This window comes from Gorilla gorilla, chromosome 5 (genome assembly GCF_029281585.2).
Source record: "Gorilla gorilla gorilla isolate KB3781 chromosome 5, NHGRI_mGorGor1-v2.1_pri, whole genome shotgun sequence".
Lineage (NCBI taxonomy): Eukaryota > Metazoa > Chordata > Mammalia > Primates > Hominidae > Gorilla > Gorilla gorilla.
Window position 1 is genome coordinate 82150043 of NC_073229.2, and position 13486 is coordinate 82163528.

Below are 13486 nucleotides of genomic sequence, written 5' to 3' on the forward strand. Positions count from 1 at the left end.
ATTATCAAAAAAAATGAGTTTTAAAATAAAATACATGGGGAGTTTCTGATAAATAAAATGTCAACTCATTACAATATGAAACAAGGCCCCTTATTTTAAATTTCGCTTTAATAATTTGAAATATCAACCAACTGAACTAAATAGATGTTCCCTTCACTGTAGCAATGTTGAAGGCATAGTTTAGTATATCTAACTAGGAGCTGACTTGAACAAACTTTTTAGCTAGTTATAGTAAGGAAAAATTTAAAAATAGCAGCTTAGCAGAGAATCTGATAAAACCAAAATACCACCTTGGTATGTGGCAGACATGTTCTTGTATAAAAACACTTTATTGATTGTGACCAAGGCAATTGTACTTTGTAGAACAGGGAAATAAAAAACATTGTAGAGATGAAAGTCTACAAGATGCATGTATATATGTAGGGGGAAAAAAGTCACTAAAAGTAGTTGATATTGGTTAAAAAATTGAGCTACCATACTTTGAAGAAAAATTAATTAGTAGTTCACAAGACAAAAATGAATAAAGGAAAACATGAAACCCATGAAGTTTATGGTGAGATGGAACACATATACTATGTTTTTATGAAATCCAAAATCAACAGGAATAATCACTAGAAAATTAGGGGTGTAGGAAAGTGGGATTATGCTTAAGAATCCACTTACAAACTGACTACTATCTAAAACTCTCTCCTTCTTCATCTCCTCAATAAGATTTGACAATTATTTATGTAGGTAATAAAAGGTACATGAATGAATGTACAATAATGTTACGCATGATTATAATTTGCCACTCATTATGTTAAGTCCAACACATTTGCTTAATTCTTTCATCAACTCCATGTAGTAGACATTATTAACATCTCCCTTTCACAGATGAGGTAACTAAGGCTTAAAAGAAAAATAATGTTTTAATTGTCCAACTAGAAAATGGTAAAACCAGGACTGAGATACAATTTCATCTGACTCCAAACCTCTGCTCTTAACCATTGTGATGTGCTATATAATTAATGCCAGTAGATATTTATATTGGAATGTCAAATTAATTATTTGTATCAACTTTTCCTCATTGTGACTGCCTTTTGCACAATACTTCAATTACTTTACATCTAAATTAATCATAAATTAAATCATTAAGAGCAAATATGGTGACTAAGTTAGAACTACACTCCCAAAATGTTTCCAGTTTGGAACTGGTAAGTTAGAATTTTCACGAGAATTAGAAAGCGGAAATGAATGTCAACCATGACTCTCAGAAGGTCAATGTGAGTTAGATGCAAAGATAGACTGGCATGGAGTTGGCAGCAGCTTTCAGTTGGTCCTGGTTCTCTACTCCGCATCCACCTCTTAACAACGGCAGTCCCAGGTCCACCCCCAGACTCTTGGATGTGAATGCACAGAAGCCTTAGTCACCCAGAGTCACAGCTCCCCATGGACTTTTCCATGAACTTTCCCTCATTTTGGCAGTTGGAAATCCTTTGCAAACTTTTCATATTAACTGATTGCTGATCTTGCCTCTCACCCTTCAATTCCTTATTGGACCTTCTCTTTTCCAGCTCCTACCACAACTGTAGAAATTCTAATTCCTATAATAAATCCCTTATCTCATAACTCATTAGTGGTTCTGTTTCTATGATTGAACCTTGACTAATGCAACAAATATAACCTTTTATATAAAACATAAACTTATGAAAATAATGTCAATGAAATATATATTTTTTTGGTTACCAGAAAAAGAATATCCAAACCAAACTGATTTTTTTTTTAAGTGAAGTAGGGGCATTTATTGGCTCATGGAACTTAGTAAAAGGACAACAATAATTCTGAGCACAGCTTGATCTAAGAGCTCAAACCATGTCAGCAGGACCATGTCTCCTCATCCAGATTCTGCTTCCTTCTGTGTTGGTTCCAATCCCAGGAAGCCACTCCTATCATGGGGACAGAAGAGAGAATGAAATGGCCACCAGCAGCCTCAGACTTACATTCTTTACTTCTCAACGAAAGCAGAAATGAAGAGCTTCTCGCCTATAACAGGTTGAACAAAAGTCCTGGACCTTGATTCCATTGGTCCAAATTAGGTCAAATGCCTATCTGTAAATCAATGCCTATGCCCAGGAAGAGGTAAGCTTTATAGATGGGCTCAGGCTGCAAGCCAAGCTCAACACCAACCAGATGGCATATAAAAAGGAGAATGGAGGCCTGACAGATCCACAAGAATATCCACAAGTGTCAGATATCCCTTTTGTAAAATCATACAAGAAATAAACTAAAATAAGAAAACGAACTTAGAGAAGCATCACCCCAGGTTTACTTATTTTATCTTGGTAATGAATAAATACTCTGCTTTACTTGGCCATGTAGCACTCACTATAACTTTACCCTGGTGTCTGTGACACTGAGGAAAAAGTACCAAGAAATCTACTATTATCCAAAGAATACTGATTAGATCGGGCCTTGCAGAATGTCCTTTAAAAAAATCAGCTTTAAAAAACACCTTGTAGTAACTGTCAAATTTCCAATCATGCTTCCAGACAGATCAGCATTTGTGGTAGGAACTGTTCTCAGTTTTTATTAAAAATCTCATTTGCCAGTAGGTTCATATATTTTTTAGATGTCTGGCCTAATTTCTTTCAACTCTGTACATATCACATATTTTTCTTAGCTATAATTAGTCACTAAGACTTATTAGCATAGTAGTAGCTCCAAGAAACTCTAAACTACAAGTCAGCGTGGATTTTTGCTTTTATGTATTTCTTGACACTCAGGATAAGTGCTTTGTTTCTTCTGCCTGGAATAAGGCACACATCAGGTTTCCTCTTTTCACTCCTTGAGGATAACTATTATCATTAGGAGGGAACATTAGAATAATTCTTAAAGTAACACATCAAAAGGATTTGGTTGTGTTTAAGCAGTCTCTCAATTCTTTGACTATAGTGTAGCAAAACTTTCAGGCATCAGGAGAAAAAAAAAGTTAAAACAAACCCTTTACCAGCTGCTACATTTGGAGGTAAATCCATAACACTAACTGACAACTTTTCATATGAAATTCAAAGAGGAGTCTGAAGTTTCCTTTTTGTATTCCCTGAATATCTGTTCTCTCCACTTCAAAGGACTGTCTGCTGCAGAGCAAGGAGAGGTGGCTCATATACAGTGGCACTCCTCTTCTGTTTAAATCATACCATTCAGCAGTTCTGGGGCTGCCAGGCAATGATAAAAGGGCACATGGCTTTGATTGTTTATTCTTCAATAGCAAAGGCAGAGAAGCACCATGAACAAGGGCAAAAACTAAGGAGATAAGCAGGCTAGGTTCTAACCACTGCTCTGCCACGTAGTCTTGTGTGTGACCTTGAACAAATTATTTGACTTCCAAATTACTCCTGTCCTCATTTGTAAAATGAATATACAGTGGTCCCTTGGTATCCAAGAGAGATTGGTTCCAGGACCCACTTCCCTACCTCCCCATACCAAAATCTGCGATGCTTAAGTCCCTTATGTAAAATGGCGTTGTATTTGCATATAACCTATACACATTCTCCTGTATACATATTTTTAAATCATTCTAAATTACTTATAATATCTAATACATTTTGTATTAGATAGGAAGAAAATGTAAAAAGTATTGGACAAGACATCAGAGAAATGCAAATCAAAACTACAATGAAATATCACTTCACACCCATTAGGATGGTTATATTAAAAAAGACAGATAAAAACAGGTCTTGGTGTGGATATGGAGAGACTGGAACTCTCCCATACTGATGGTGGGAATTTAAAATGGTACAACTACTTTAGAAAACAGTCACACAGTTCTTCAAAAGGTTAAACATAGTGTTATCATAGGGCCCAGCAGTCTCACTCCTAGGTGTATACCCAAGAGAAATGAAAACATGCCCACACAAACACTTGTACACAAATGTTCATAGCAGCATTATTCATACTACCCAAAAAGTGGAAACAGCCCACATGTCCATCAATTGACGAATGGATAAACAAAATGTAGAATATCCATACAATGGAATATTATTCTGAAATAAAAAGGAATGAAGTACTGATACATGCTACAACATAGATGAACCTTGAAAACATTACACTATGTCAAAGGACGCAGTCAGAGAAGACCACATATTATGTAATTGCATTTATATGAAATGGTCAGAATAGGCAAAGCTATAGAGAAAAGCAGGTACCCAGTTGCTGGAAACTGGGGTGAGGAGAAACAGGAAATGGCTGCAACTGGGTATAGGGTTTTGGGGGAGGTGAAGAAAGTTTTCTAAACTTAGATAGTAGTGATGGTTGCAGAACTCTGTGAATCTACTGAAAATTATTCCATTGTACATTTTAAATGGTTGAATTTTATGATATGTGAATTATATCTCCATAAAGCCATTTTAATAAAAATGTTGTGCGTTGTAGGCAGAATAAATTGCCTTCACCCATAGTATTTTTCTTTTTGTCACTGTTCAGTATTTACTTTTCCAATATGATTTCATAGGCTTGGGAAAGGCCTTTGTGTGTCAAAAATGTCTCCTGCCCTTACCCTGCTCCTGCTTCGCTAGTTTATAAAATTATACCTTATTAATTTCACTCCTTCTGCTGAAGGCTTTGCTTCTAACAAGTATTCAAAATAGCTCAAGGAAAGATTTCTCACTGAGCTTTATCAACCATGTGCTATTCAGTATGAATGAGTTTGCCAGATCTTTTGCTGACATCGGGATTTGGTTGAAAGCAAACAGAGTGAGGGTAAACTGCCAAGGGATGAAGGAAGAGGGCATTCTAATGAAAAGAGGGTACACATACATTTTCATCCCTTAATGTTTTAACAGCAATGATCCTACTGCCTACCTGTCTTTGCTAATACCCTGATATGTCTCCTCTGTTTCTCTGTTTTCTCATCTACTGATTCATACCATCTCTGTATCCTGCAGGACCTGATTCAAAGGTCACTTATGCCAAAGCCACGATTGTATAAATTTACTACTTATGTTTCTATTTCCTATGCTTTTGGTCCATATCTTTATTTATTTTAATTTGAGATTACATTGAAACTTTTTCAAGCTGCTTCATATATATGAGTTTTGCTCTTTAAATAAAATATTAGTTCAGTAACAACATGACTATGTCATAGATTGTGGATAGGTTTTGTTTAGAGGATCAATTCCAGTTGATGGTCAGGAGCTGTCTGAAAAGGACTCCAAACCTTTCTACCCTCAGCAAGGAGGCATACTGTGATTGACTAGCTATGCCTGCAATTAACATGGGAGGGAGTAGAGAATATGCATGCCACTCCTCATTGTTGTAACTCCCTAGACAGCCCTTTGTTATTTGATACTTCCCTCTGCCTTACAATCAGACATGAGTTTTACCTACACAATAGAAAAACTTTCTTCGTTTTTGCACACCAGCATGGGCTGTCTTGTTAGATCATTTGCTAATAATCCTAACACTCTGTACTCTATAACACTATGTGACACTACAATATTTCATCTATTATTTTGTAACACTACCTATGTTAGACTTAGATCGTCTAACCTCCATGAATAAGAAAAATATTTTTTAATATATATACATGACATATTGCACAGCACACACTGTTGTCTGGCTAACAAGCATCCATCCCCTCAACCCTCCTTCTGAAAACAGTTACAATGTTGCTTCCTTATCCACCCTTTCCCATGGGTCCAGGTGATTCAGGGGATGTTGGGGCTACTACAAGGCAAAGCCTCGAAGCCAAACTTGACAGTTCTGTTCCTCTGCCTGGGGTTGGTTTAAGCCAGTAATGTGATGCAACTCTGATGGGAAAGGAGATTGCTGCTGGATTGGGGGCATCTGGGAGAGTCTCCCTCTCCCTCTTTTCAAGACTCACAGAAATAGATGTTCTCTTCTTTCTCTGGACATTGTTGTGTGTGGATACTAGGCCTGGAACTGCTATACCCTTCATGCTATGAGGCTAAGAACAAGGTCTGTCCGCAGAGGAGGGTGAAACAGAGAAAATGACAAAGAGGCAGAGCCAGAGTCATGACAGCCTGTACCTGGGGTATGCCAACTTGCCCCATCACTGGGCTTCGTAAGAGAGGTAATAATCCTGGTAATAATTCTGGTACTTTTTAAACCTACTTGATTCCAGTTTACTGATATTTCACCTTAGTGATATGTGTGATAATTCCAAACTATAGTTACACCTATATATTTGATAGCACAGACATAAACATTTATCAGTAACTGCAATAACCCAATCTGGTTCAACTTTGTGTAATAAAGTAACAAGTTATTTCTCGGTTGCCATGGACCCCAAGGTGGCAAGTTATGTAACCCGAGCATACCCAGATGAACCAAGCATGCAACCATGGGCAGAACCTAAGTGCTCAGACCAAGGAATGGTGACTGAATGAAGAAGCAAACACCACATGGCATGATCCAGGTCCAATCAGACCAAGCCCTGTGATCACCTCATGGCATAGTCCAGTCAATACACACCTCCCGGCACCACCCCATCACAAGATCCAATCAGATCACACTTCATTACCCTCTGACTATAAAATTTGCTCAACCTCCATCTTGGAAAGACAGATTTGAGCCTGACTCATGTCTCCTTGCTCAGCTGCCTGGTAATAAGGCCTTTCTCGCTACAAAACCCAGTGCTTTTGTGTTTGGCTTTCCATTGCACACAGGCAAATGGGCACAGTTCAGTTTAGTAACATGTCTCTCTGTGTGCGTGTGTGTGTTTGTGTGTGTATGTGTGTGTAATTTCAGATGCTCTTTATAACAATTTTATAAAGCAGCTATTTTACAGGAATTATCATCTTGAATTAAAATATAAAGAAACTGAGCCTCAGACATGCCAGAAATCACACAATTTGTTAGTGCCATTCTTCATTCATTCATTCATTCCTCTAGGCCCTCCAGCCTGGATCTAGGGTGACATTATTGAGCAATACAATTATTTGTTTCATCCAGGAAAAACCAAATGCATTATTTGTGCCAGGCATTCATCTAAGGACTGGTGACACACCTTAAGGTGACACACCTGCTGTCATGGAGCTTTTAGTTTGTAGGAAAATATATGTGATAACTATTGGGAGAAAATGTTACACAATTCAGGCCGGCTGTGGTGGCTTACACCTATAATCCCAGTAACTCTGGGAGGCCGAGGTGGGCGGATCATGTAAGGTCAGGAGATCAAGGTAAGCCTGGCCAACATGGTGAAATCCCCTCTCTACCAAAAGATACAAAAATTAACCGGGTGTGGTTGTGGGTGCCTGTAGTCCCAGCTACTTGGGAGGCTGAGGTGGAAGAATTGCTTGAACCTGGGAGGTGGGGGTTGCAGTGAGCCGAGATCATGTCATTGCACTACAGCCTGGGTGTCAGAGTGAGACTCTGTGTCCAAAGTTAAAAAAAAAAAAAAAAAAAGAAAAAAAGAAAATGTTACACAATTCGAATGGTAATATGTCCTATGAAGGAAAAGGTCTTAGATTGTTTAAGAGAACCTTAAAGTATGTTAAAGAATAACCTCATCTGGACCAGGATGTTAGAGTTGCCCTCCCTATGGAGCTGAAGATAGGAAGAAGTTAGTTGTGGGAGGAGGAGGAGTTGGTTGGAAAGCATTTCAGGGAAGAAGAAACAGTATGTTAATATGAGTAAGGCTCTAAGGCAGGAAGGAGCTTGGTTCTCTCCCGGAACCAAGAGAAAGCCAATCTGCCAAAACATTATGTACCCAGGGATGTGGACATACCAAAGACAAAGTGGAATGGGCCAAGAGTATTAAGAACCTGAAGCCACTGAAGAGTTTTAATTAAGGAAGTGATGGGATTGGATTTACACTTTAAAAGATTTGGAGAGAGGCTAAAGAGGAAGGGAATATATGAATTATTGAAGAATAGGCAAGAAATGATGGTGACTTAGACAAATTAATTAATTCATACTAAATGCTTCTGCCACACAAATCCTCCCTGCTGTCCAAAGTCCTGTGTAGCTTCTATCCTGGCAATAGCATAATCCATAAACCTTTATGGCATTGGGATTCAACTGTCTTTCAATCCAAGAGAATGAATAAGAGTCACAGAGAAGCATTCCCCTGGAGCCTGTCACAAAGGCATATGCCTTAATTTACAGGTCACACTGTGTTTTTATAAAATTATTTTTCATGAGTTTGCAATACCGGTCCTCTCATGCACAGAGCTCCTGTCAGAGACCCCTCAGACCTAGGTGTATGGAGAGAACTTGCTGAATAACACAAGGATTTGTCATTGGAATAGTTCCATCCAAGATAAACTGATTGCTAAGTGCATGCTAACTGGATGGATTAAGCTGCTATAAAAAACAAGATTATTAAATATAAGCCAGTTAAATGTTGAGGAACAACTATCACAAATGACAGCCTTAGTTTAGAAAACAGACTCGCAGCCCTTCTTTTTGTTTACAATTATATGGCAGATTCAGTTTTATATTAAGCATATTGCTAGTTTGTGACAGAACAGTCAACATCAGGGGACAGGGTGAGTATGGGGGCTGGGTGGTTTCTCTAGAGACCACGCAGGAGGAGTGTGGCAGAGGGAACCCACCTGCACTGCCTGTTACTGGTGGAGGGTGTCCAGGTTCTTGGCTTTTTGAACAAAGAATTAGACAAAACACACAAACAAAGCAAGGAAAGAATGAAGCAACAAAAGAACAAAGCAGGGATTTATTGAAAATGAAAGTGCACTCCACAGGGTGGGAGCAGACCCCAGCAGTGGCTCAAGGGCCTAGATATAGAATCTTCTCAAGTCCGAATACCCCCTAGAGGTTTCCTACTGGCTACTTGGTGTTCACCCCATGTAAATGAAGTGGTGGTAATCAGTCCGATTGGTTGTGGAAAGCAGAGGCTGAAGTAAAGTTACAAAGTTACACTCCTATGCAAACGTCTGATTGGTTGCAAAAAGCAACTTTCAATTTCCCATCTGCCCTGCAGAAAAGGTGGGGGTTTACAAAAGGTGCTGCCTCTGGTCTTTTTGTTGCTTAGGCTTGGAAAGTTAGGGTTTTCCTTTCAATTTAGTTCTAGGAAGTCAGTGTGAAATGGCCTTAGCTTCCCTGCCTCCAGACCCTGTTCTCCTACCTCATGCCCATGTGGGCTGTAGCAAAGGCCTCCAGGTGCTTTCACTTGAGAATGCAGTGGACCCATGGCCATAGAGGCAGTGGCTGCAGGAGCCAGGGCTTGGGGGTGCCTGAGGGTCACATAGCTGTCACCCCCATGGTGTGTCGGGTACAGCCATTTCATAGCCAGTGAGAGGAAGGGTGTTTGCCTGCACCCCCTTCACCAGACCATCCTGATTCTTTCATTTTTATCTTTTAATTATTCTCTCTGCATTGTAAAATTCTAAAGGTTTTTTCCAATTAGATTTTATGCAGCGTTGATTCTGAACCTCAGTGCTTCTAAAGATCTTCAGTTAAAATTCAGTGACTATGGTTTTGTCTTTAAAATCCTTGTCTCATCCAGCTCTTCCTCCCTCTTAGCAAGACAGCCTTTCAGCTGAGACTGTTATGAGTGCATCTTTGGTCGTCTCTCTTTTTGCAGAGTCATTTAAATTTTTAATAATTGAGGACACAAAGAAGATGGATATTTCTGTTTTCTGTGGAATGCTTATCTTTTGTACCTAATATTTGGTATAAAATTTTTTTATTTGCTTCTTTCCCACTGCCCCCACCCCACCTTGTCTTTAAAAAGGAGAGCCAACATATACTACAAATGGTCAATAATGATGAAATGTGTTTAACAGTGATATATCAAGTTCAGATTAAGAAAGAGATGTACTTACTGCAAGTCTCAGAGAATGTAGAGAAGCAGGGGTTTGTCTTTCTTTCACTGACTGTCCATCTTCACATATCCTGGCATTGAATCAATACCCTTAGGTTCTCCAGAGGTCAATGGTTCAAAGTGTACAGATCCCAATGCTAGAGGAAGGATCACATATTATATCAGTATTATGATAAGTCCATGACTCTGGTGTAAACCTGATGTCATACTGTGTATTTTGTAGAGTGATATACTTGAACATATGACACCTAACTCCTAAGTTTTAATGAAATCACTTAGCACTTTCAATGACTTACTATTATCTTTTTTTTAAATCAAGGATTAATTTAATTTTTAAAACAAATACAAGTTATTGATTTACTCTTCTCAACTTGACAGTCTACCTGTAGTATAACTGTCAGGTAAAAACATACATCTTTACAACTTGGCGCCCCCAAGTAAAAACAAACAAACAAACAAACAGACACACCATTTCACAGAAAGGAAAGAAACAACATGAAAATAGCTCAAGAAATACAGTAACGAGCACAAATATATGGGGAAAGAGGAACGTGTAGTTTTGACTTAACTGAAGAAACCAAGAGGAAACTGGTCTACGTATGAAAATGTGCATCCTGAAAGTCAGGTGTCAAGATTTTCGAGTATGCATCTATATGACTTGAATCTCCCCTATTTCCTGAATAAAAGTGACATCTTTCAGTATTTATACTTCATGGCTCAGACACCTACCTCATTTGGTTCTATTCCTTACTCACTCTAGCCTTTACTTAAATGAGTCTGAAAAACTTGGGGATATAGCATAAGAAGAAAAATAATCACACATAATATTCCCCTTTCTGTAGCTAATTTAGACCTGGGTTGTTACTAGAAAATTCCTGAAGAAAATTTCAATGTAAGTCTGTGGCTTTGCTGAATCAAGCCCTCCCCCCACCATTAATATTTAAAAAACACCCACTGTTTGGGCTAATAGCATTATTGGTGGTACCTATTATATAGAAGGATAGCTGAACAAAGTCTGTGTCTTGAAACCAGTGTTGAATCACTCTCAGGGTTGAGAAGAAAAAAGGGGAGTCTAAAATCACAAGAAGTAAAGACATATCTAGGACTCTTGTCCTTCTGGATCCACGCTTCCTTCAGGGTCCTCATCGTTGTAAATGTTCTCTGCCATTTGCCACACTTGCATAATATTGTCTTCTGGTACAGAACAAATCACCCAAGGTTCATTGGGATTCCAGGAGAAATCAGGTATCTTGGCAGTGTGACCACCATGAATAAACAACAACTCTGGTGGCCCGTCTTCTTTATCTTCTGGGGATTGTTTCTCTCCAATTTTACTTAAATCCCAGACATTCAGTCTGTGATTGGTACCACTGGAAGCCAAAATAGTCTCATTGTGAGGTGACCACTGAACTTGGAATATTTTATCCTTATGTAATTCAAAGGAATGCAACTTAAGTTTCAGATTTCTCAGATCCCGCAAGGCAACAGTCTTGTCAGCAGATCCTGTGTCAAGAATGAACTCACTATAAGGATTGAAAGAGAGGCAGCAGTGTGAGCGTCACTTCAGCAGTGTGAGCGTCAACTGAATGGCTTGGTTTGGAAGCACTGTTTGAACAAGTATCCCAAATCATAAGTTTCTGATCATCAGCAACTGACCCAAACAGAGACTCACGGAGCAGATGCCAGGAAACATCTACTACTACTGCTGTATGCCCTGTAAAGATGGTCTTCACATCCACCACTTTTCCCTCCTTTGGAACAGCACTGATGTCCCGCAGGCAGCTGGTGTGGTCATCTGAAGCACTAAGTAAGTGCCCACAGAGATTTGGGTTCCAAGAAAGCCCATAGCCTTCCTTCTGATGTCCACGGAGACACAAGTCTGGATCGCACTCTCCAGAAGGATCTGGTTTAGAAGGGTGTTTTGTATAGTCAAAGACAAGAACATCACTGGAAGGAGTCTTAGTTGAGATGATACGAGGGTTCTGGGGCATGTAACGGACCTTGTTTACTTCTCCTTCATGGTTGATCTTGATTTCTATTTCAATTTTTCCTCTAACTGAATAAAAACATCCAAATTCTCCTTTCTCAGTGTTGTAGTGTGACGCTTCAAACTGAGTGTCATCATTAGGGAGTTGCACACTGGCTATAACGAGATGGTTTTGTTCATCCAATGTGTATGTCCCCAGGACAAGTTGATGAATGCTGAAGTCTTTCCCTTCTGGTCTGGTTACATCTGGAAGCCACTGGGCAGTTAGGCTGGGCCACTCCAGAGCATGGGTCAACACCAAATCATAAAGAAAAGGGGTGTTCTTTTTCCATTTTTTGTACTCCTCATTGATCACTCGTTCTTCCACTGCGTCGTCAAATGCTGCTTCCTTGTCGGCCATGGCAGCCAGGCAAGCTGGGGGAATCCTGGGGTCGAGTGTTGCGGGTGAGGGTGGGGGCACTATTATCTGTCAATTTAGTTATATAAAGGTTTTTTGTTTTCTTTTGGATGTTTTTGGTTTACCATTGGTTCCTTTCTTTTTCCTCTACTATCTTGAGGTAACTGTTCTGATGTGGGTATTGTTTACTGTATTTCAAGTACAGTTAGTTGAAGTAACTGTTCTGATGTGGGTATTGCAAGGTAACATTTACTAACTATTGAGGAGATTGTAAAATATTTTTTTTTCATTCTTAAAAATCAGTAATTTTACCATGATGTGCTTAAGTGTGTGTCAAACATTCCTGGATTTAGTGAGCCCTTTTAATAAGAGAACTGAAGATTTTCTTTAGCTCAGGGAAACTTTATCTATTATCTGCAACATTATCACATTTTATTCTATCCCCCGACCCCTACCACCCCCAGCCACCTACCCTTTGTGATCTGCCCTTGAAGCCCCTTATCTCTTCTCTTATTTGCCCTTTTGGGACCTGAGTTAGTGACCTAAGAGATTTAAAAAATCCTTGTGTTAAATTCATTTACTGAATTAATTTTTTTTTAGCAAATTCTTCCAATCCTGAGATTTACTGCATTTTTAATTTGAAAATCATGTCTATTTTTAGAAAATCTTTTGTCATATTGAATCTTAATCCACATTCAATTTTTGTTCAGTAGTCATTTTTTTTCCTCTGGTAGCTCTGTCTCACAAGGTGGTGTGTTTGTTCATTCTCTCTCTGACTGCTGGGACGTATTACAAGGAGAGTGTAGGTGGAGGAGAGGAAGGTGACAGCTGCTCCATTAGGGGGATGTTGTTAGTAGCTGGATTGGAGTCAAGAGGAGAGGGAAAAAGGGGTTCCCATCTTTCCAGAATTTCATATAATCTTAGCATAGGATATTTTTCTTTGTTACTAGAAACAGAAGTCTCATAGATTTTATGTTAGGAATCATGGACCACTCAAATCGGGAAAATCATCTTTTTTGTTTTTCTTAAAAATGGCAAAAAAATTGATTTTACCCCTTTAAATCTTTCTTCTCATCATTATTAGGTTGTTTTGCAGGATTTTGTCAACTGAAATTTTATCTGTAATAATGTCAGAATCTAGTGACACTACAACCGCAGATAGGTAGTATTTTTGGCAATGAAAGTTTACAGTATAATCCGATATAAACTGCTATTGTTCAAATATTAATAATATATAAAAACTAATGAAATATGAAGAAAAATCAGGCATGCCTCATTTTATTGTTTCACAGATTTTTTTATTTTTTTAATAAATTGA

The 13486-nt window shown here is 38.7% G+C and overlaps 1 protein-coding gene across 1 annotated transcript; it reads right to left on the bottom strand.

Annotated features, from left to right (window-relative positions):
- Positions 1-10808: 10808 nt before the first annotated feature.
- Positions 10809-12171, bottom strand: LOC129534111 (histone-binding protein RBBP4-like). Its single transcript, XM_055389835.2, is given in 2 exon segments — positions 10809-11330; positions 11332-12171. Coding segments are annotated over 2 exon segments (1287 nt in total). The 3' UTR covers positions 10809-10883.
- Positions 12172-13486: the final 1315 nt, after the last annotated feature.